We start from the raw sequence: 24,359 nt of genomic DNA on the forward strand, positions 1-24,359 counted from the left end.
GTGACTTCGTGGTGTAACCCCCCCCGTGGACAATTACCATAACCGACAAACAAGGAAAAAAAATGCAGCAAGTCGTGCAGCGAGTCAACGAGCGCTTTCCTTATCTGGCCCGATCCCACGCCCTGGTCTCGGCCCTTTAATCACAAGTTTGGCTGAGGAGGCAGAAGCTGTTCTTTTCACGGACCCGTAGCAGCGTGGCGGCCACTCAGAATGCAGAGCGTGCTCTCTACGGGCCCGAGTTCCTCATCAGATACCCCTCCTCGCGCTCTGACCGAGCCTTTTTGCGGTAGCTGCCCCGAATCTCTGGAACAGCCTACCTTTCCACATAAGAACTGCTCGGACCCTAGAGTCTTTTGAGTCGCTGCTGAAGACCCACCTCTTCTCGTTGGCATTCAATTCGAGTTGAGCTTGTCACCTTGTTTTTATCTTCTATATAATTCGACATAATTCTTTTATTACCATGTTTATTGCTTCCTTTTATTCTTATTTTTATTACTTTCATATTCATTTTTGGTATTTAAAGTCTGTTCAAGCACTTTGGTCAACTGTGGTTGTTGTAAATGTGCTATATAAATAAACTTTGACTTGACTTGACTAGCAGCAGAGCCTTTCCCTACTCAAGGCCAATGCACAGCACTGATTTTTAATTGGCCAGCCTGTGCGCTTTCTCAGGCCTTCATATAGCCAGACATCCTGTCTCGTAATCGGGGTCTTTATTTTCTAAGCGGTTACGTCTCTGAGCTGGAGCGTGCCGCATTCAGATCTCCGTGCAAGATTAAGAGTCGCAGCGAGAGTGAAATGTACATCAGACCGGGTAATTAATCTCATAAATCTTGGGTGTGGGAAGCAAGCGGTAGCAAGAATCCCTGCTTTATCTGAAACTGCAATGCCAAATCAGAGGGGGTGAACTGTTCTGCAGCGAAATGTGCATTCAAATGACAGCTCCTTTCATGAAAAACTGAACAGAGTGCAGAGATGTATGGGGAATAAATTGTACAAACTTTCAAATCTAGCTAATTCCATCACGTCATTTGACACTGGCAAAATAGGGCGACACCCAGACAGTGGTTTCACTCATTTCTCCTTCATCCCTGTGCTTCCATGGGCTGTCAGGGGCCGCATCAGGGCAGGAGTGTGCAGAACATTCCAAACACAAAGGGCGTGGCTAACCTGTGCCCATTCTCTCCAGAGGGTTCTGTCGCAGCAGCAGGGTGATGAGGTCCTGGGAGTCAGAGGGCGGGGCGTCTTCTCCCTCTGGCCAATTGATCTCATCTGGTGCATGAAAACAGAGATTAGGTTGTCAGTCCCAATACGATGGCAATGGTCAGACTACTTCACAGCTTTACCATGTATATTACATTTATGTATGTATGTATGCTATAATAACACAATATCATCAGTGATATTACTTTGTAAATACATGTGTTGCCCTGTCCCAAGCACGTGGCATTATTGTAAATTGCAACACACACATGCACACGTACACACACACGTGTACACACACAGACTTATTTTTACAGTAGGTGCCTTCACTAAGCAGGTTAATATTTCAGGTTGTATTTCTCATAAGAGGGTGAGCAGGGCAGGGTGGCCTTCTGAGTGGGTTCATGAAAAGAATATAAATTTTGTGGACACAAAGGTTTAAAAAGGTCAAAAGGCTGATGATTATTATTCGGGAGACGCTCGTCATTTTTTGCTTCAAAAACAAAAGGCGCACTGCCAATTAATTTTTAATTTCCGTACAATAGAAGGGGCTACTGGGTCGTTCTCTCCTCGATGACAAAGGTCACCATTTCATGCTTCCGAAAAGAGCAAGTACACAAGGCCATGGCTGCTGAATATTTATCGTATTGTCACTCAGGTCTTCACAAACCTCAAAAACAACAACCACACAAATAAAATATGCAGTTTACAGACTGGGGGGGGGGGGGGGGAGTGGGTTTGATTTTGTCAATCTGACAGTTTCACTGGGATAAAAAGAGAAGGAATTATTTGCTTCCTCACATTAATATAAAAGGCCAAAGGATGAGCATTTTCTGACAAACCAGTCAGAAAATGGAGTCATTTCCACGACCGTCTTCCCCAGCAGTGCGTGCCATGCGATTTAATCAAACTTGGAAGTGAAACATGAATATGCATCTAAACCCCGAGGCCGCGGCAACCTCTCCCAGCGCTTTCAGATCCCTTTAATTAACACTCAACTCCCCAGCTCGTTAAAATAGAAGCGCAAACAAAAATTTAATATCCCTCCATTAATTTCCACGGTTAGGAATAATGACAGGGCCAAGCCCCCCCGGCCTCGGCTGGTGCGGAGTTCTCTTCCTAATGAGCTGTGTTTGTGTGACTTGGGAGATTGATGAGACGAGCCAAGCGTCCTACTGGGGAGGGAGGCTCACTTCAACACCGAGAAGACCACTGGAAGCGAACCACAGGCGCGATACGTATCATTATCAGGAAGATAACTGGGACTGTTCACGTGACGCACGGAAGTCACCGGAGGTTTCCGGAATCCGTGAGGCGACAGCAGGTGAGGGAAATGGTGAGATCACCTCCGGCTCTCCGTCTCGCACTAACGTTTGGAAATAGTTTGGGCTGCCTTGAACACCAGCACTGAACGCTTCCCTCCGCATTTTGCAGGAGCCGAGCGCAGCTGCGCCATCTTCACGTGCTAAACCCACAGGAGCTGGTCTTTCAGACAAAGGCATACAGCTAACAACGTGCAACACAGTTTGAGTCAACCCCATTTCAATTCAGGAAATTAAAATTTCATAAAAAGCCTGACATAAATGATGGCCATTTTTCAGTTACTGAATTTACTTTCAAATCAAATTCCTGAGCTGACTGAATTGAAATGGAATTGATCCCAATGCTGCAGGGGAGTAGCCTCTTGCCCCTCTTCCACCACCCACTGAACAAGCTGAAGAAAACTATGAAGAAACATAAACATACAAACCCTCAAATGCAATCCTTGCCATTCAATATTCCTTTGTTATAGCTCTCTGTGATTAAAACTCAGTGTAGCAAGCATTTTTAATACAATGACATTCAAACAAAATCAGTGAGAAGAACTATGCTTTTTACTGTTCCTAAATTTATTCATACAAGAGAAGAGCTGGCAAGGCACAGAACACAAAAAAGGGTTATCCCATTATTTTGCCTTAATAACAAGTTATTAATAACTTCATTAATTGAAGTCAGAAAATATCACTCATAATGTTACCTATGGCAGTTCTCTAGAAAGAAAAACAAGATAATCAACAGACTATGACTGAAACATACGTTCTAAATTAAACATGTAAGCATATTGGAGCTCAATATAATTTCTTTTTTTTTTTAGAAAGTCTATGCATATCTGCAAATGAACCCCAGAGAAATAATTTAGCCGGATATACTTTTCCAAGAAAATACGATGACGCATTTTTGGGTCATTTATTGTGTCAAGCAAAAGGCTTACTCAGGGCTATTGTATAGAACAGCCCACGGTGCACCTTGTTGTTGCAGGTTAGATAACATCTTAGTATGCTTCCCAAATCTTTTCTGCATTTAGTCATGAAAATGGCTGCAGTTCTTTTGCATTGCATTGTGAACGGAGTGTAGCACAGTGGGTAAGGAACTGGGCTTGTAACCGAAAGGTCGCAGGTTCGATTCCCGGGTAGGACACTGCCGTTGTACCCTTGAGCAAGGTACTTAACCGAAATTGCTTCAGTATATATCCAGCTGTATAAATGGATACAGTGTAAAATGCTATGTAAAAGTTGTGTTAGTCGCTCTGGATAAGAGTGTCTGCTAAATGCCTGTAATGTAATGCATTGCATTAACTTAAATTAAGAACAGTATTCTCCTCCTGACCAGCCCCTGAATTACAGAGAGAGAAAGGGAACTGACCGCTGATGACCTGCCCAAACAGCTCCTCGGGCGTGTCTCCGAAGAAGGGCACGCAGCCCACCAGGAACTCGTACAGGATGATGCCCATGGCCCACCAGTCCACCGGCTTGCCGTAGCCCTGCCGCAGGATCACCTCGGGGGCGATGTACTCAGGGGTCCCACACACCTAGAGCGCAGGGGAGACCCTTTTGTCAGGACGTACAGTACGGTGTGGCACAGTGCAAATCAAAAACTTGAGATAAAAAATAAAAAAAATTTTTTAATTCAGCAAACATAATGTGAGATGAAGACAGCTGTGCTCGTAAGTCAAGGACACTGTAACTCAGGTGCGTCCACATTATCACTTTCAGCAGTTAACCTCAATACGGGGCCGTACTGGGAAAACAAATGTGGAAATAAGGGGACACAACAGCAACAAGCAGATGGTGCAGCTGTAAGAGACTGCAGAGCATAGGCACACCATTACCCCATAATTTACAACGTTTTAAAATACAGCCAGTTTATTTGTCACTTTCACCAGTCATTTACTGTCAATAATTCTAATGGACCTCTCCACAAAAAGGCCTGCACTCAGTGGTTAAGAGACAGTAAGCCATCAACCTCTTTTACATTCCTTGTAAACAGTAATGTCAGAAGATTCACTGTTGTGATTTAGACCAGCTCATCCATTATTAAAGCCAGTAAAAACTAAAATGGGGATGCCCACACCGTGAAACCGAAACAGGCTTTTGTTTATATAGTAGTCCTGCTGGGTTTGAATAATGAAGTAGCCATCAATAAATGTTGCTTTAGCAGTAAACCTATGAATAATTTCTCAGTTTAAAAGTTGTTATCTTAATATCATTTGTGGGGGCTCCTATTTTTTCCAAGTAAATGAGCTAAAATTCTATTGTGGCCAGAAACAGTACCTCAGTGCCATTAATTTCTCCATAATAGAGGGACCTTATAAAGTGGGTGTTCAATATAACAATTTAACATGGCTACAAAGGTGGTATTTCCCATTCAGAACCCTAAAAGTCAATCCTCAAAAGCAAGATTCAAATGTGTGTGCATGAAATTGTCCAGTCAACGTTCCTCTTACAGAACTTACATAAAACGTGCATTTAACATGGTAAGCAAATACCACTAGAGCTTGGTCCATTTCTAAGAAGGAGAGAGAGAGAAGGGGAGGACATACCTGCTTGTCTAAAAACTCCCTGGCATCTTTCTCGATGTGCCCCTCATAAAGGTTAGTGGTCATGTTCATCAGGCCCACTTTGGACAGTCCGAAATCTGTCAGCTTGATGTGCCCCATTGAGGTGACCAGCAAACTGCGGATGAGAAGGGTGCAGCAACGAAAGTCAGACCCCATGAGGGACAATGAGATGAAACTGAAGATTATTCTGTTACCCTAGCCAGGGTAATGCTGGTTTACCAACTGTTCCGTTACCCTAGCCAGGGTAATATTGGTTTATTGACCATTCTTTTACTGCAGCTAGGGCAATACTGGTTTATTGACTGTTCTGTTACCCTAACAAGGTAATGCTGGCTTATTGACTACTTATCACATCTGCAATTTAGCAAGAAATTGCAAGAGAAGGCAGTGATAACTCAATCTAAAAACGTTCTGGGAAATTTCAAGAGGAAGAAAATGGGACGAGAAGTCAATTAAGCATAAAAACATTTGCATTTGGAAACCAGAGGCTCCATGAGAGAATCATACAAATGCACAAGCCACAGCATTTGTAATGCAATTGCATTCGTAATGAAGCCCTGTATTGCTCCAGAGATAAACACTAGGCTGTCCTAAGATGCCCACGTCAGGAAGAAGAAGACAGATGGGATTTTGACAGAGCCCCCATTTCTCCTCTTTCTCCTGCGATATTGCGATTGGAGCATCCCTCCTGTCAGTAATGTGAATGGATGGAGCGTTTACTCACTTGTCTGGTTTCAGGTCCCGGTGGACAATCCCGTAATTATGGAGGTATTCCAGAGCCAAGACGGTCTCAGCGAAATACATCCTGGCCATGTCAACCGGCAGAGGCCCCATGTTCTTCAGCAGGGTGGCACAGTCCCCGCCTGGGATAAACACAGGAGAGAGAGAGAAATACAGAGAGAGAAAGAAAAAAGGCAGAAAGAGAAAGACAGTGATGTAGGGAGGACAGAGAGGAGAAAGGGAAAGTGAGGGATAGAGACGGATTGAAAGAGAGGGAAGAGAAAGCAACAGAGACAGAGATGGACGCAGAGAAAGAGAGATTAGCATGGAGGCTGGCATGTCACACTCCAAAAGACAGAAATCAGATCTGAAACACTGTTGCTACTCTGAGAATTTGGCAATGCGCTTATTTAAATGCAAGTGTCTGGGATGCACAACAATAAAAAGAAAGAAAAAAGGCTAAACCTGTCACCCGTACTGGAACTTTAACTTCATAAAAATATTCCAGCAACAATACATTTTATTCACCTCCAAAGTATTTGAGCCGCATGGCATGGCTTACTTAACCACTGCAGCCATAGCTGTTATACCAACAGTTACTAACAGTGCCAAGAACAGAGCACACATGCCTTAAATCATTACACTACACCATTACACATACCATGCAACTCGTGCCATTGTGCGTGAGCCACGGGGCGTTACTGGGAAAAGCCCACAAACCTTCCACATACTCCATCACCATGCAGAGGTGCCTGCGGGTCTCGAAGGAGCAGTACATGCTGACCACGAAGGGGTTCTCGGCGAAGGTGAGGATGTCGCGCTCCACGAAGGCCTGCTGGATCTGGTTCCTCAGGATCAGGTTCTGCTTGTTGATCTTCTTCATGGCGAAGCGCTGCTTGGTCTCCTTGTGCCGCACCAGGTATACCGCCCTGAGGGGGGAGGACACCGTGTCACCAGGTGCGCGATGCGACAGTTACTTACTGAGCACGTCCACAGGCATGCAGCCAGTGGTCATATGGATGAACTGTAACAAGGGCAGTGGAAAATTCCAGTGTTCTGGAACAGTTTTCATGAAAACACGCTAAGCATGAACCAGATTTATTTGAGAGGTAAAAAAAGAGAAAACCAAGAAGCTGATAGAACAAACAAATAAATTGAGAGGGTATGAAAGTCTTAAATGGGACAATTTTTCAAGTTTGATTTAGCAGGGAGAGAATCCTCACAAAGCTTTCAGGGCAAAGTAGTAGATTAGATGGTTAGGTGGAAATGACCACTGTACTGGACAAGAATACACAGACGTGATGCCATTTTGCTTACAAGCCTGAATCACTTTTTATAACATTACGTCTTGGTTTAATGTGTGTGTGCATGTGTTTGTTTATGGAAGTGAGTGAATGTAAATTGAATGGGTGGATGGGTTTACAACAAGTGCGCATCGGGACATATAGTGCCAAAAGCAGCGGCTTTCGGAAGGGGTAGCATAATCAGCATTCAACAATTTGTCCTCCGAAAACAGATTAGGTTAATACAACAGCCTCCTTACCCATAAGCGCCATTGCTGATCAGTTTCATCATCTCAAAGTCTGATTCGCAGGGCTTGCGTCGGGATCGCAGGGCGGCGCTGAGACTCTGTGACTAGAGAGACACGCATACAGACCATGTTCACTTCCTCTTCACTATCACAGCTCATGTGACCCGCTTACATTTTAATGGATCCATTATGGCCTGTTTCAGCTCTGAAAGAGTTCCTGGAAGCCATTTGCATATCACTGCAACACAAGCAGTGAAATGCAAATGGCTCCCATGTATGTTCACCCAACCACTTCTGGTAGATTTTGGTGTTACAACTGAGAGTAGGCCGCCAACAGACCACATTACATCCAGATTATTCTTACATGCAACAACTTTCAAGGCCCATCAGCGCTGCAGCCAACACAGTGATGTCACTGAGCACTGATTTGGCCATCACAACCATCATTGCACACAGGGAGGTAAGAGAGGGAGAAGGGGCTTGTGACAGAATCAATGCTGTCTGGTTTGACATCAAAGTTCTTCAAAAAAATCTTTTGAGCCTCAAAACCTCTTATAATCCAAATCTACAACCTACCTGAGTCATGCTGTCTCTTAAAGCTACAGCCTGAAAACTACTGAAAAGGTCCACTGAGAAGGACTGCGGGATAACTTGTTCGTAAATTGTTCTATACAAACGACAGACTGATAAACAGCAGAGGCTCTCATTATTGCTCTGCCTGTTCATTCCACACGTGACCCTCAGTGCAGGACGCCGCACTTGTACTCACAGAGTCGTCCGTCTCCGGAGTTTCTGCTATCCCACTGTCATAGCTGGCCAGCTGTGCTATTTCTACAAGACAGACACAAGTGTTATTAGTGTAAGAAGTGGGAACAAACTGTTCTAGTGCACTGATAAGCATCTCACATCGCACCACTGGAATAGTTTGAGAGAAACTTATTAGGAACCTCGGGGAGGATTCTGGGGTCACAGGTTTTGGTGTATTGTATGAAAAAAAAAAAAAAACAGTGTACCAAGACTTTATTCTTGGTTAGTTTTGTTTGGTGGCTGGTCAATGTTTCAAGCCTGTAGCAACTGCATTGATCATTAATGACAAGTATTGGTCTCACAGGGCGAAGTCGAACCCAAATGTTGGCACGGGCTGCACACACTCGCGCAAGACGACCTTCAGAAAGCTCGCAGAAATGCATCCTTGCGCCAGTGCCGCGTGACATGGCCATTAGAGAAAAAGAGCTGCGTTTTCGCTTTATCCATCTCATAAGCGAGAAGCAGCTGACGCCGTATTATCCCAAAAATGGGAGAAATGGGGTGGAAACGGAGACACATGTCAGATGTTCCTGAGGAAACCAAAAGCGCAGAACGAACGGGCATTATGGATGAGCCCAGAGCCCCACCCCCCCACCCCCACCACATTAGCAATGGATGAGCAGCAGGAGGGAGCAGAGCAGAGCTGCCTTAAAGAGGCCATTGCGCCATTCCCAAGGAGACCTTCTGACGCATTAGCGCTGTTAAACAGCTGCCCCCCTTTTTAATTCCACAGATCTGAAACCATTCCAGGAGCCGGGCAAGGAAAACACAGGCTCGACTCCTGGGGATAACGCACGGAAACGGCCCTACTGGGAGGCAAGCTTTATAAGGACAAATGGGCTAACCAAATGCAGGGCTGGTGGGGGGAGGGGAGGGTTAAGGGGACCACAATAATTTAAAATTAGCCGTAATGAACATTGGTTTTCCGATCAACGCAGAAAATGCTATTCCTCTTGCCAGCAGTAGTCTGACTGAGAAAAAAGCACAGTGCATTGTATAGAAAATGGATTCCCAGACTTTTTTTCTGAATCCACCATCCCATTTTAAGAGTACAGTATACCGAATGTTAGCACCAAAGAAATAGAACGGCACTGATGAAGAGACAGCTTCACAGCCTCCAAACTGAGAGGTGATAATGGCATTCATTAAGTGAATTTCAAGATAGTAGAGGGGACAATTGCCAAGACTGTATAATTAGCTTTTTTTAATTAGCAGAGTCAATTTTGACAGGTTTTGGAGGTTATTACAATGGGAGTTTTACAGACAGACAAAAGTGTCAGAAGTTAATTAAAATGTGATAAATGATTGCTGGTGCTATTCTCCTGCCCCTGAGTCAGGAACCAGGAACAGATTTAGAAATAAGAGGTCAAATAATACATTCAAAATAAGATTCTTCAGCAACACCTTCATCTTAATCAACTCCACCTCAATCCATTACTGTAACTCTGGTGATTTCATAACAGGCAAACATGGCAAGACAGTGGCATGCCATTCAGACTTAATTCTGACTTTAACAGCCCATAGGCAAGACAGTAAGAGAACAATAATGTAATTGTGTGATTTTACCAGAAGGTATACACGTTGGACGTGTTATCTTCTCCACATTGTTAGCTATTAAGTTCAGTTTCAGTTTTGTTTTTTTGGTCATTCATAAGTTTATAAAACTCAAAGACAAGTCAGAAAAATGAGAAATGTACATGCACAGGCTGTTGAAAAAACCCTGAAGGGTTTATCGGTAGACCAGTGAGACCGCCATAAAAAAGAAACAGATTTTTAAAAAGACTAAGAAAAGGATGTCGTATAGTGAAGTGCTTTCATTTGTGCTCTCAAGCAGAGCACATAAAAACATAATATCTATATGATGACTTACTCTGACAAAGCGTGGTAACATAAGCACACAGGATGATACCAAGGCTGCCCAGCACTGCTCCTGGATATCTACAATCCTGCATGTTCACCCCAACTCCAACAAAGCACACTTTCTTCAACAGGTAGTGAACTTGTTGAGCTGCTAATTAGCAGAAACTGGTGTGCCAAAGTAGGGAAACTACTACTACAAATGAAAACTTACAGGATGGCAGATCTCCAGGAACAGGGTTGAGTAATCCTGATGATACCATAATAGATACACACGGGCAAGTGCACACAGACACAGCTATGGCTTTTTTTTATTTCTGTCATCACTGTGCGAGAAATTGTTTTTGTCGCCACTGTAAGTGAAAATGCTTTGTAGCGCATTTCCACGACGAGGCACATGCACACTGTACCTTCCAGAGGGTCTCTGGTCAGTCCCAGCTGGCTGATGATGTAACGCGGGATGTCCGTCTTGATGCCCTGCCCCTCCTTGGCGTGACCCTCCGCTGCCTCCAGGAGGTGATAGAACTCCTCAGGATCAAACTCCTGCGGGGGGGAGGAAAAGGGGTCTCCGTTGGAGCACACTCATGGACTACTAAAGCCATGCTCGTTGCTCATCTCATATTTCTGTAGTGGTTGCATCTACCCCCCCCCCCCCCCCCCCCCCCCCACTGTGGAAGCTTGAGGATTTTCACGCTGCTGATCCCAAACGATCAGCGTGTCACGGTCGGAGCAGGCAGATGTCTGTGTTCGTTAGGTGCTGTCAGAAAGGCGCGCTGACAGAAAGCCAAGGAGCCACTCGAGCAGCAGTGACGCGCGCTGTGTGTACTCACGCAGGCACAGAGAGGGAAGGGCGGACTCACCAGGCACTCGAGGAGCCGTGCGGGCCTGGCGATGACGATGAGGATCTTCTTCACCAGCTCCTTGATGAAGGTCACCTCCGCACTCTCTGACCGCTCGGTGGACTACAGAGAAAGGAAAGAGCAGCTCTGAAAACTTTCCGCATTTTCACAGTTTCCTTTGGGGCTGACCTATCTCAGTTGCAGGGAAGGACACATCAGGGGCTTACAAACACAGAATGAGCTGCATTTCAGAAGTACAGACCCCATGAGGATCGATATTTCTCTCATTTTGTTTTTTTGAGGGGAAGAACACTGAACCTTCACAAAGGGGACCCAACACCAAAGAAAACACTGGATTTAGACGGTAAAGACTCCAGACAGGAAAATTCTTCCTGTTTCAGGGGGTCAGCGGGGTTTCGAAATGAAAGCTTCAAACTTGATGCGGCTCAAAAATAAGCACCCTGCTAGCTTCTCCACCCGTTTCAGGTGCCAATGTGGCAAGATGCACTTCGGAGTGAGAAGTCAACATGACCCAGTGTGATGTCACCCAGTTCCTCCAGGGTGCCAGCCTGAAGGCGGGTCTAGTTACAGCAGTCAGATGGACGGCAACAGGGAGTCCACCACGAGACCGTGACGCAACAACAACAGACACAAGCTGTCAGCGCCTGACGTGGGAGGGGGGGGGGGGGCAGGGGTATCAGGGGATCCTGATGGCCTCATAGCAGATCCAAGATAAGCACCCAATGCACGTTGCCCTCTTGACTCTCATATGAAGAGCAATCTGCGCCCTCCAGTCATCTGTCACTAAATACAGAGGGGCTTTCTGCATTCCTTTATTGTTCCTGGGTCGTTTTTAGCAGTTGCAAGGGCAGGCTAGCTTTCAATAGGTTCTGAACTGACATTCTGTAACCGAGGCCAGGAAGTATATTAAGATCACAGATACATGTACAAAATAGCATGTCTCCCTCCCTGCAACACATCCCGGACATTGTGTGCTTTAATGATTTATAATGGAGCTCAGTCAGGTGGTCATAGGTTCTCCTAAAACTGCACATAAATCAAGACAACAACAGAAGATGAAATATGGGGGGTTAAACTGCACAGCTGTAACTTTCTACCTGTGTTCGGTGTACTTGAGTGGTGGGAGTGTGTGTGTGTGTCTGTGTGTGTATGTGAGTGTGGGTGCGTGCGTGCATGCGTGCGTGTGTGTGGGTGCATGCGTGCGTGTGGGTGCGTGCGTGCGTGCGGGCGTGTGTGTGCGTGCGTGTGTGTGGGTGCGTGTGTGAGTGTGTGTGGGTGCGTGTGTGAGTGTGTGTGGGTGCGTGTGTGTGGGTGTGTGGGTGTGTGGGTGCGTGTGTGTGTGGGTGTGTGCGTGTGGGTGCGTGTGTGTGGGTGTGTGGGTGCGTGTGTCAGTCTGCCCGTCTGTCTTTACCCTGGGTGCTGCAACCGTTCCAATCTCATGGAATTACTCAATTCTGATGAACAATTATACAGATAATATGATTTTATAAATCCAATTGCAAGTCATTTCATGCATCCCGGAAGACAGATAAAAATATAAGAAGGTAATAATTTATCTTGTTCCATCATCTTTGGGATATAAATGAGCAGAAATTAACTTGAAATGTCATGACAGTCAATAGCCTTGGCATATAAAAATCTACAAATATTAACCACTAAATATTTGCACCCACCTATGCAGAGTTCACATAAACATTCTCTGCATCCTCCAAACATTGAGACCTTCGATTTGAATTCACTACATTAAAAACATAAACCCCAACATGCTAGATGTTCTTTCATCACAACATGCAAATCTGAAAAAACTATAAAATTGCTAGCCAAAAAATGAGAATGCTCATAACTGCATGTTCCATATCCAAAGAGTTTTGCAAACACTCCTGAAGCTGTCTGTCAGCTCAGACGGAACTGATCCCTTTATGATGCTCAACAACAACTCAGCTTTCGCCCCAGTCTGAGAGATAAACTCAGACATCTTCAGTAGATCTGAATGATGTCATTCAGACAGTCTACCCTCTTGGAATGACCTTCAGTCTGTTAATGACTTTTCTAATCCTTGTCTACTACTACCGATAGTGTAACTGAGTAAAGAAAAACACAGCAACACAAGATAGCAGGTCTGAGTGCTGCTCATGATACCCTTCCCCCACCCCATAGCCCCATTCCAACCTTACAAAAGGCCACCTATTATATACCCTGTTGCCTACATGAACCCCACCTTCACCAAGTCAAAACTGCTGCTGCCGTGCCTTATGGTCTTCACCATAATGATAACCTCAGTGTTGTTAGCCCCAAAGATGACACAAATGAGCCCCACCAAATTTGGATGCTGTACAGTATCCTGCGTTGGGATGGAAACATGCCATGTCTGGCATGTCCCAGGAGGGGTTTTTGATTTGGCAGCCCTGTTACAGTCTGATCATGACAGGTAAGGGTGTATCTCACAATAATTAATCTCTGAACCTTAGTTTTTATCCTTTTTTTAATTTAGGACTGGGGCAGCCCCCAGCCTAGCTGAAGCTAAAGGACAGTACCTCCTGGTAGAGCCGCTCCAGCTTGTCGGTGAGCTCGCAGAAGTAGCGGGAGGTGATGAGGCCGTGGCGGGACTTCTCCAGGCAGTCCCGGGCCAGCTCGATGATCTGGTGATGGGCGAAGCTGAGCACCCCGTCGGCCAGCGGGAGCACGCTGTCCGGGGCATGCGTGCGGATGATCTCCTGGATCCTCTCCTCCATCTGAGCCGTGGCCTGGTCAGCAAAAACGAGAGAGAGGGAGAGGCGGAGAAAGAGAAAGAGAGAGAAAGAGAAAAGAGAGAGAGAGAGAGAGTGAAACAGAGTGACACAGAGAAAAACCATTACTCATTACTCAGACAGGAGGCCATAGTACAGAAAGGTAACTCATACATTTTGGGCATTAGCAAATGCTCTTATCCAGAGTGACTCACACAGCTTAGATTCTTTACATATAATCAATTTAAACAGCTTGATGTTTGCTAAAGAAATCTGGTTTAAGAACTTTGCACAGGGTATAACAGCAATGCCCCACCAGCAAATTGAACCAATAGCCTTTGAGTTAAAAAGCCAGTTCCCTAACCTAGTTTGCCCAGTTCTCTAAATGTCCATGCGTCCATAAACATACATGTATAGCCATGCAGTGTACAATACACATAAGCAAGCACTGGGGCACAGGGCCTAAAGACTCGCTGCTTCTGTGCAAAGACAAATACTGGACTGACCAACGGCCCCATATATATCTGGAAGTTGGAAATGGGGCAAAGACTATCACACATCTGTGCACCACTTTTCAGGAACAGTTTGCACACACAAAATCAAAAACAGGTATTTCATATGAAACGTCCTGTACAGGCATAGGGTTCACCCGACCAACCAATGAGCTGGTGGACGGCATACTGTGCCTGCCATTCCAACTGAATAAGAACACGGCAGGAAGCAGTCTGAACGCTGAAGTTGCTTACCTTCGGAAATCTCTCTTTGTAGACATGATTCATCATAATAATCTCATTATCGCAGCACGACGGAGACCTTCCAGGACTGAAAAATCACAGGAGAGGGGAAATTGGGGCAGAGGTGTTACTCATCCTGCAGGAAGCGGAATTAAAAAGTGAAACAGCTATAGCGTGATCCAGGCATAACAGTCTGTCAGAGGGAGAGTGTATATTACGCATCGCCACCGTTTGGATCAGCGATCTCAAACTCAAATCCTGGAGGGCCGCTGTGTCTGCTGGTTTTTGATGTGTTCCTGCACTTAAGTGCTTAGTTTAAGTCATTGATTGGCTAAAGAGTCTGCACACCTTGTTCCCAAGGCCATGATTGGCTGCTGATTGAAAGGAAATCACGAAAACCAGCAGAGACTGCGGCACTCTGGGACTGGAGTTAGAGACCCCTGGTTTAGATTGTCCATCTGGCAAAGTCTATTTTGCAGGTGCGTATATAGGAAATACTTCTGTCTCTTTTAAGACTTATAGGGCCCCTTATAGGGTTTTCTCTCAAACGGAACACTGTTGCTTGTGTTGGGTTTGGTAGTTTCGTAGGTTGCAGGTAAACCCATTTGCATCATCATGGGCTGGGCGTCGCAATAAGGACTCAAATGTCAGCTATTTAGGCATTGCACCTGTATGGAGTTATTCAATGTAAGCTATTTGAATGACAGACACAAGGAATGTGGGAGACCAGCTCTACATGCCTCAAATACGGTTAGATACATGTTTGTTAAATACATGTAGGTGCATTGGTTCTTGTTATGTTCATTTTTTCTACTGACACTACAGTCAAATGGAGTACATAATGGTACGTTGTATGAGTTCCTCCATTTGCTTACACCAGACATTGAGTTGAGAAAACGTCTACAACTTGCTTTTATTTGTGCATTTGACAGGGCTAGGTCAATGACTGAGCTAACCTTTAGAAAGTTTAAAATGCATTTCAGAGGACTGGTCAGGTGGTACATTACAAAATAGCCCTCAGAAAGTCTGTGTACTCTTTGTAGTGTGCTGCATTCTACATGATATAGCAGTAGCAGTATAAATCCAGACCAATTCCCAGTTAGGATCATTGCACCCTTGACAAAGATACTTAACCTGAATTGCTTCTGTATATAACAGCTCTAAATGGGTGTAAAAAATGCTAAATCCGTGTATAAATGCATGTAAAAAATGCATGAGTGAGTGTACTTTCACCTCATCAAGTGCTTATCTGAAAGTAAACTTAATTGAAGTGGTGATATTTTTTGTTTGTTTATTTCAAACAGTGATATTAAACAAATATTGACAGCAAAAAAAAAAACAGAGAAACGACCACTGGCATATAAATGGAATATATATTTTGTATGAGGGTGAAATAAATATGAAAATGACAAATATTCGCCTTTATTTTGATATCACAAGAAATGATTCGTAGAGACGCTCTTAACAGAGCTTCTCGTTCTCTGCGCTTCGCCATGACAATAATAACAGTTAGTTGTTGCGCTAAGGCGGGGTTTTAAAAGGGAAACGGAGTGATCCGATTGGCCATAATGAAACCAATCCTCCATCACACCAACAGTTCATTTTTCCTATCGAACCAGCCTCTTTTACAACTGCACCGCATTTGCACTTAAGCTTGGTGCCAGTGCCTTTTGTTAGAGCTAGCATTTGCACCCTTAAAATGACTATAATTAATACAATTATTAATATAGTTAATTAATATGATAGCACAAAAGAACGCCAATAAAAATCATAGCAGCTGACTAATGCAGCAATTAGGAGGTCAGACATCATCTTGGCTGTAAGACGATGTCATTTTTCTCTGCCAAATTTCCTGAGAGATTTCAGCCATATTTGGCCATTCCAAAACCTCACATAATGTCCCTTTTTATGGTACACCTGTCCAGTGTAATTTTGCTCAGGAATGAACCAATCTAACGATCAAATAATTATAAATATTGTTGTCACGGTGATACCTAAGACTGCGGGAGCGAGGGCGCATGGGCGTGGCCCTCCTCCTGTCTTCCCCGGCGATGCTCTCAGTGCAGAAGTGTTTGGACAGGAAGTGCAGCTCGTCAGCAGTGGGCTGGTACGGCAGCTGGTGCAGCTTCTCCTGTGATGAACAGGACGACTGGAAATGAAATGAAAATACATTGAACGAGAAAAGAAAAAAAAGAGAAAGAGACTGAAGATTATATCGTTTGTCCAATATCATGGAAAATGCATGGCCAGGGGAAAAATGCAAATTAGTCAATGTGTAATCAACCAGTGTGGATTTTCACTGGGGTGAAGTGCAATTTACAATCTGTAATGTGTCATAAAACCTCTAACTGACCGCGCTCCATTTACTAGCCAGGGAAGTAAAATAAGGCTCACAAAAATGAAGCCGTTCTGTCTGATTATTTTTTACACATTCTAGCCATAACCATTCTACTCCAAATTCATATGAAATCATTCATTTTACGAGCCGAGGTGCTAATGGTTTTCCAACATACTGTTAGTGTCTTATGTGGTTTGAACCATTATCTGAACAACTCACACTCAATACATGTCCAGTTCTTTCTCTCCATTACTCCGCAACCTCTTTCAAACGTTCCACGCACTGCACTACTGTACTAGGCTTTCTGAATCAAATGAAGCTCTGGCGTAACATGAGAGTAGTTGTGTGCAAGCACAATGAAGACAAACCCCTTTGCTGTCACAGGGAGCAGAAAATATTCTGCCCGCAATGCAATCACAATGGGCCTTCCACACACAAACATACGACTGGCATCTGTGCTCACTTTAACAAGTCATTTAACAAGGAAATACACTAAATTAGAGTAGATAAAGCTATTAAATATTTTCAAAAGTGCACTGACAGTGATGTCACTTTTTAACTTTAAAAGTCATAAATTATTAAGTTAATTTGACTTTGTTTACAAGCATTGGTGCCTGCACTTAACACTTCACCAAAATGAATGGGGTCATTATAAAAATCTAACCACATTGAAGGCATTACTACACATTTTATAACAAGAAAAACTCACTGCGCAGTTATTTAGATGTTAATCGGTTATTATTTATTCATACATATATATATTTAGGTTTCCTAAAAACGTTACAGCTGCAAGCACTCTAAAGGATTTAGAATTCTACAGCCATTTCAGAAGGGAAAAGGCACCAAAAAAAAGTTAGCGATTTATACGTAGTTATTTGATTATATATTGTAGCATTTATATTGTTATGCACGAAAAAAATGTACAAATATGCTTTCTGAAAAATCGCCAAACAGGTTTGAACCTCCCTAGCTTTAGTAACACTGCTGCTTCCCATAAGCCGATCACAGCATTTTGAACATGGATAGGGCTGAGGGCTGATTTACATGTGGAGCACCCCTAATAAAATCTGTCCTATAAAAATGTGATTCAGTTAGGAGGCACACGACTCTACACAGCAAGTGAATATAAAACTGACAATATCAAAGCGCTCAAAGCAAAATATTCATTCGAAAGCGAAAGGGGTCACTTTTACTTCTGATTATAATGGTATTACATATTATTACTTAGTTGAAATTCAGTTCTCGTGCAAATAAAACAGGGAAAAAAACATCGTCACAGTTTTGCCAGTGCCGGCAACAGTCTCTCGTGATCAGAAGTGCCAACGTACACAAGGCTGCCGATAACATATTTGTTTGCCGGAGTCCTGGCCAGGGACGTGTGCCGATTTGCCCGCGCCTCTCTGTCAGACTGTTTGCCGTTTTCCTCCGCGCGAGATTCGCTCTGACAGCAAACAGATCAGCAGGGATGGGTGAGAGTGGGCTGACTGGCTGCGAATCGGGCGGCCGGCTCCAAAAAAAACAAAATGTGTCATCCCGCGACACCGCTTCTGGCGGCGTGAGCCAGATATTCACACGAGTGTCTGTTCCTAAAGACGAAGGGGGGGTCGCTGCCACGCAATCTACAGATACGACCAACCGAAACGGCTCACCACCCAAAACACGCTTTCTGATCAACGTTTAATTCGGTGTTACTTGACGTGACAGACAGCACTGTGGCAAGAGCAGTTAGGTAGGGGCCCTGGGAATTCAGCGACTCTCTTGCAAACGTTTCACTTCAGATAATACCGCCAAAAAACTATTGGGAAAAAATAAACATTTGTGATAGCTGTGTGTGTGATTTACTCTTCTGTAGAGTCAAAGTTTTAACTGCCACTCAGATGACAAGCAGCAACTCTTCTGGAGGCAATCCCTGTAATAGTATTTCATAAACAATTTCTTGCGGGTTCTATCATTGTTTTAAACTATACAGTAAATGCAAAAAAGAGCACTTCAAGTTTCACTGCACACAGAACATTTTGAGACCATTATTGAGAAGACTTGCAACTGCAAAGACCTCACTGTCAAATTACTGATAAAATCTGATGACTCAAGCCTGATAATCAGCAAAAATATACAGTGCTTGATGAACCACAGCGGACTGTGGAAACTAAAGTCTTACTGTACAATGATTCAGGCCTCTACAGCATCTGCCACAAGCACTAGCCTTTGTTTCTGCTCACTAGGTCTGCGGACGAACTGGACGAAAGGCGGTTACTTACAGAGACAGTGGAGCTGGGTGTGTTGGTCCCATAGCCCGAGGAGGGTAGAGAGGCCAGAGACCAGCGTCGCCCATCAGTCCTGCACACAGAATAAAAATGGCAGGTGTGTTCAAAAGGCTCTGCCACAGTACAACAGTGCAAAAAAAATCAGTGTTGTAATACTGACTAATCAGTGATAACAGTTTATTCTGTTCAGAGGGCACTTTTCCCCCTGCTCACAATTCAACTGCGAAGATAAAAACAAATATAACCCATATGGCATAGACACAAGAGATAAAAACGCAGTTTAAGGCAAGAAGATAGTAGAAGTAAAAACAGTGGTGGGGAGCAGAGGTTAAAAATATGTTGGAACACAGAGCTCTAAACAATTTTCTGTGAGTGCTCAATCTGTGGCTACTAATTATACTACCATCATGGTATTCCCATAACTCAGATCCATATAGGTGATTGCTTCCCTGAGGATTTCAAAATGGATATCTAACATCTAACAAGATCACTTCAACATCCTCACATTAGCTTTGACAAAGAGTTTATGTTCTCTAATCTGTGCCTTATTGACACACTTAGCTGCGTGTTCGACAAGACTAACAAACGATAACACAGGAAGGAACACAAATATTCACAGGTGGCATTAATCTGTCAGCAAAGAGGATTATGAAACACAATGACAAGTATTAGTTCTTGGAGGGGCATAGCATTTAGTGCTAGCAGAGGCACAAACTATATAGTGTAGTGTACTTGGACATGCATGTACATACTTAGGAAACATGGGTTTCAGAGTAATTTGAAGCCGAAAGGACACAACAAATGTTAAAAGGGCCAGTCCAAATTTACCTGTCAGACTTGTGGCCATTACTGAGGAATAGCACCAAAGAGTCACAATAGAAATAGGAATTGAACAAGGGGGAGTAAAAGAGGGAAGACAGAAAAAGAAAACTTCATTCCAAGCTGCTTAAGAAACTGGGAGAGAGTCCACACGAACCACAGAATTCAAAAAAGAGGCGCATGGCTTTCAATATTCTCGCCTTCTTTATCACCAAACTTCTGACAGAATGAAAGAGAACTCTTGACCCTGATTTTCTTTGTTTTCAAATCAAAACATACTGGATTAAGTCAAAACATTTCACATGCTGTCCCCCTTCTTGGTTTTCAAAGCCTTTCAATGCATTTTATTCTGTGCTTTAGACAACAGCAGCAGCTGAGAACATTCCATCAGAGGGTGTTTCATTTAAAGACTCTTTTGTCATTTCCTGAGCTGAGAGGTTTAGACCAAAAGATGAAACTTTATGAAGCTGCAGCCACTGATTATTCTGCTCCAAGACACTTCAATGGAAAATCAGGATCTACACAGAAGCTACACTGTATGCTGCATATACTGTAGTGCTTATATAGTAGTATAGGCAGGACACTAAAGAGAACACACTAACAGTTTTTCATTCAGGCACTGAAGATACTGCACAGAACATCGATGCATCTTTTCAGTAAGGACTAGCACTCCGAGGGTGATTATAAATTTGACTGTAATACATGAATGATGGTAAATATCAATCTGCAATTGTGCTGACAGAAATGATGCAAGCCGTCCCTAAGGTGATGTACTATAATGCCAGTACATTCATTTGTTTGCCATTGCCGACGCAGGACAGAAGTAAGCAAAAATGCAATCATTTTTAGCTTGAATGAGCATGTGAGCAAGAAATATTCACATATACAGTACAACCATTGTGGACTCACTAAGGATCAACCATTCCATGTTCACAATATTGTGTAGATTACACACAATATGTACCTTGGCAAGGTTTAGTGATGAAGGAAAGCTGGAGCCTTCCCCTTACCCCAAGAGTACTGTACTTTACTACAGGCTGTATCTGGCAGAAACGGAGTGTGCTACAAGGGGAACTACACAATATAGCCGCGCAATTTCACTTACCTTCGGGCAAAGGAGAAATGGGCAGAGGCACTCGGAGAGAAATTTCTTGGACTGTCTTGAGGACTCGTTCCTGCGTGGTTCAAAAACAGCATGGGATCAAATTACATCGCCTTATTATTTATTCATTTACTCGCTTAGCAAACACCCTCATCCACAGCATCCTATTATTGTTTAGCGATACAAAAATGTACACAGTCCAATTACACAGTCCTGGTCAAGCACCTTGGCCAAGAATCCAATTATTACCAGACCTACAACAAGGAAGATACACTCCCAGCACTCCAAAAACTTCCAGCCAAAATAATTTCTTTTTTCAATACACGGTACTTATATAGTAGGAACGCAGCTATACAACTGCAGGCACCAACAATAACTCAATTTAATTACTTGTGCTGAAATACACCAGAAATCAGCAGACACTGCAGCCCTCCAGGTCTGAAGTTTGACACCCCTGCTCCACTGCAACAGTGCAATGGTATTGTAAAAACAACAATTATGTCTGTAAATGTTCATGTCACAATGCAAAATCACCCTCTTAGGATTTCTCAGTTCCACAAAATGTCAAAGGATTTTTCTGGCTGCAAAAAGCACACACAATTAGCCAGCATTGGATTAACACACACAGCTGGTAAGCATTATCACTATCCACCATATTCCAGCAAATTCCTTACAAATGAGTGATTCTTTAATAGGGATAAATACACCAAAATTTGGAAAGGTCAGGAATGGGACTTGGGGTCTGTTGCTCCATAAAAGCATACAAAGTATGTAAACTTGACTATTTTTTTTATTATTTATGGGCAATGTGTTGCAGTCTGCAGGGCGGTCTGCCCTCAACCCCTGCACAAATCCCCCAGTGCGACCAGGGATTCTCTGTACTGCGATCCCATCTACCTGCATCCCTCTCTGCCTTCCCAGCTGAATAGAGAGAAAAATAAGGACGACAGGCCGCCTGCTCCAAAATAAGCAAGAAAGTTCCGTTGTGTTATACCACCCTCCATCTTACAGCCCTCTGGCAGTAAGGTCATACGAGGTGACTCCGAAAACTTCATGTACGTTCAAGTGGACCAGACGCAATGCAAAACAGGCTCCTCCTTCCCCATTCTCCAGTGAAAATATGTCGCGTTCAAATGTCATTGAGGGGTATCTACTATAATTATCCTCTTAATTTCTCTCTCCCTTAGAGACTAGGAACTAGTAATTTCTCCCAGAAAATAACAGACTTAACTGACAACATGAGGGCATATACCTGTAATCATTGTTAAATTCCATTTTGAATATATACAATATCTGTATTTTCTAATATTGAATATTATCTTTAGGTTACAAAGCAAACCATAGATAGGCTTGGTCTTCAATTGTTCACAGATATGAAGGACAGAACTACTGATTCTTTAATTGTGTGTTAAACACTGAGACACCTTGATAAAACATGCAATATCTGTAACAAAAGTTAAACTTGCTATTCTAAATGCAGGAAATGTAGTCAGGAGATCCTCCTCTAGTTCCTCGAGCGATTGCTCATCGGTCTAAGCTCATTCGTGGATCAATGAATTTGTGTGGTTTTAAGTACACTGGCAAAACTCAAAGCACATACAATGCAGAATATTGAAAGCGGACGGCATACAGTAGCATGTAATAAACCTTCATTAGTATTCTCATGGCCTTCCCAGACCAATTTCTACTGAAAGGCATCACTCCAATGCTCTGGGCCCTTTTACACTTCATAAAGAGGAGAAGTCCATTTTATCTCTCAATGGCTCCTGTCTATTTTCCAACCTTCATTTATCACAACTAAATAAAGCTTTTGTTCAAGTTTGAGGCTTGATATTCCTGTGGACAATTTTGGTATTGTCTTATTCCCCTCACCCCCTTCAAGTGATCTTGGGTCTAAGAAAGGCCAATGGCAAAATGGCAAAAACTGGAGTTCAAACCAATCTCTACTACGTGTGAAGCAGAAAAAAGCATAATGACAACTCACATCAACATGAGTGATCACTTATTTTCAGGTAATTAAAAAAAGATCAACAGGCCTGTTTTTCCATCTTTATCTAGGCTAATAATTTGCCATTTTCTTTTCTCAACTTTGCACTGTTTCACCACACATTAAAACGCAAAGACAATGAATAATGCTAACAAAAGACTTTTGGCACTACAGGCTACCACAGAAAGCATCTTTTGTTCCAGTAATACGTTGTGCATCCCAGTATTAGGCAACATAAGTTTGTTTGGACTATCCAGAGTGAAAAGCACCATTATCTTGGCCTTTCTTCCATTTGTCAAAACAAAATGAATTTAAGGAGGTTTATCTGGCGATTGAGTTCACTTTTTGGCTGAAAGACAGCATGCGAAATGTGATATCCATTTCCTTTGCAGTGGGGAGAGAATCACAGTTGGAAGCACAAGACCATCTTGAAATCTCTTCGCACAAACAAAATGAAGCCAAGACTCCTGCTGGCGCTTGTGTCCAGATACGCGTGACAACTGAAACAAAGTGCCAGCACTGAGACGAGAGAGATGGAATGTTTAAATACCCAAAAAGACCACCAATGGTTTTTAATATCCTACTGATCACCACAGATCTCTGCTTTTTTCTTTGACTTTCATCCAGCCTTCAGAATGAAAAGAAAAAAGGACTGTAGGGACAAAGAATCCCTTCAACATGACAAATAATCATCCCTTGAAAACAGCAGGTGCTGCCACTGTTACTGCAGGTTTCTGCATACACAAAACGGATACTAACGAGCACATACAAGAATAAGAATAGCAAACATGGAAAATGTATACAGTGCATTACACTGAAGAAGAATAACAGTGGATGTTCTTGTGACTGAACAGGAAGTGGTCACTGTACCCGCTGTTCATCGCAAATAAAATCTGCACTTTTTTTTTTTTTTTTTCAGAAAATGGCATGGCAAGCCACAGTGTGTGGATTTTAACCCATAATAAGCCCACCTCCTTGCACCAGTCAGTAACTCAGCCTGTAGCACCTCGCAACAAAGCTGTGAAATATGGCGTGAAGATAACTGAAGGGAGACGGGAAGCGAACCAGGTTTAAGATGGGGGGGGGGGGGGGGGGAGATATAAGCGCCACAAGCTGCTTGCCCGTGAGTAAACGGTGAGTAATTGTCAAGGTGCGTTGGGCTAATGCGGCGGGTGACCTTCAGCTCCGCTGGCAAAGCCAAGAGCCTTCCTGCATTCACCCATCTGTGAGCTAATGCCTGGGAGACCTCAAAAAGGAAGAGGGAAGAAGGAAAAAAAAAAAACAACAAAACATCCATTTCCCTGTCCATATGTGCAAGATCGGCTTATTACCAGAGCCCAACAGCTTTGGGGGATTTTGTTTGGCAGTTTAACATACAAGACTTGGGCTACATCCCATCTGACAGCGATTAGGATGTGTGCTTGCTGCCTGATAAAGTAAGCAAAACCCTGGGTCCAACATTAAGGACGTAATTAACTGGATTGCAGCAGAGAGAGTAAACAGTTAATTAGCATAGGAAAACAATAGCGCCCCT

At 43.4% G+C, this 24,359-nt stretch overlaps 1 protein-coding gene across 12 annotated transcripts in view; it reads right to left on the reverse strand.

Moving 5' to 3' along the window:
* Positions 1–24,359, reverse strand: part of mast4 (microtubule associated serine/threonine kinase family member 4) — a 149,144-nt gene that overhangs the window by 15,683 nt on the left and 109,102 nt on the right. For 11 of the 12 annotated variants that reach the window (XM_035390074.1, XM_035390067.1, XM_035390063.1 and 8 more), the window contains 14 exons: positions 20,842–20,911; positions 18,912–18,990; positions 16,310–16,464; positions 14,328–14,403; positions 13,390–13,599; positions 10,856–10,957; positions 10,406–10,538; positions 8,101–8,162; positions 7,344–7,435; positions 6,521–6,729; positions 5,805–5,943; positions 5,063–5,195; positions 3,886–4,051; positions 1,171–1,272 (listed from right to left, as the gene is read on the reverse strand). In XM_035390074.1, the coding sequence (XP_035245965.1) occupies positions 1,171–1,272; positions 3,886–4,051; positions 5,063–5,195; positions 5,805–5,943; positions 6,521–6,729; positions 7,344–7,435; positions 8,101–8,162; positions 10,406–10,538; positions 10,856–10,957; positions 13,390–13,599; positions 14,328–14,403; positions 16,310–16,464; positions 18,912–18,990; positions 20,842–20,911 (1,728 nt within the window). The remainder of the gene's footprint in view (positions 1–1,170; positions 1,273–3,885; positions 4,052–5,062; positions 5,196–5,804; positions 5,944–6,520; positions 6,730–7,343; positions 7,436–8,100; positions 8,163–10,405; positions 10,539–10,855; positions 10,958–13,389; positions 13,600–14,327; positions 14,404–16,309; positions 16,465–18,911; positions 18,991–20,841; positions 20,912–24,359) is intronic. The other variant, XM_035390065.1, reaches the window with a different exon arrangement.

Source organism: Anguilla anguilla, chromosome 14 (genome assembly GCF_013347855.1).
Source record: "Anguilla anguilla isolate fAngAng1 chromosome 14, fAngAng1.pri, whole genome shotgun sequence".
Taxonomy (NCBI): domain Eukaryota; kingdom Metazoa; phylum Chordata; class Actinopteri; order Anguilliformes; family Anguillidae; genus Anguilla; species Anguilla anguilla.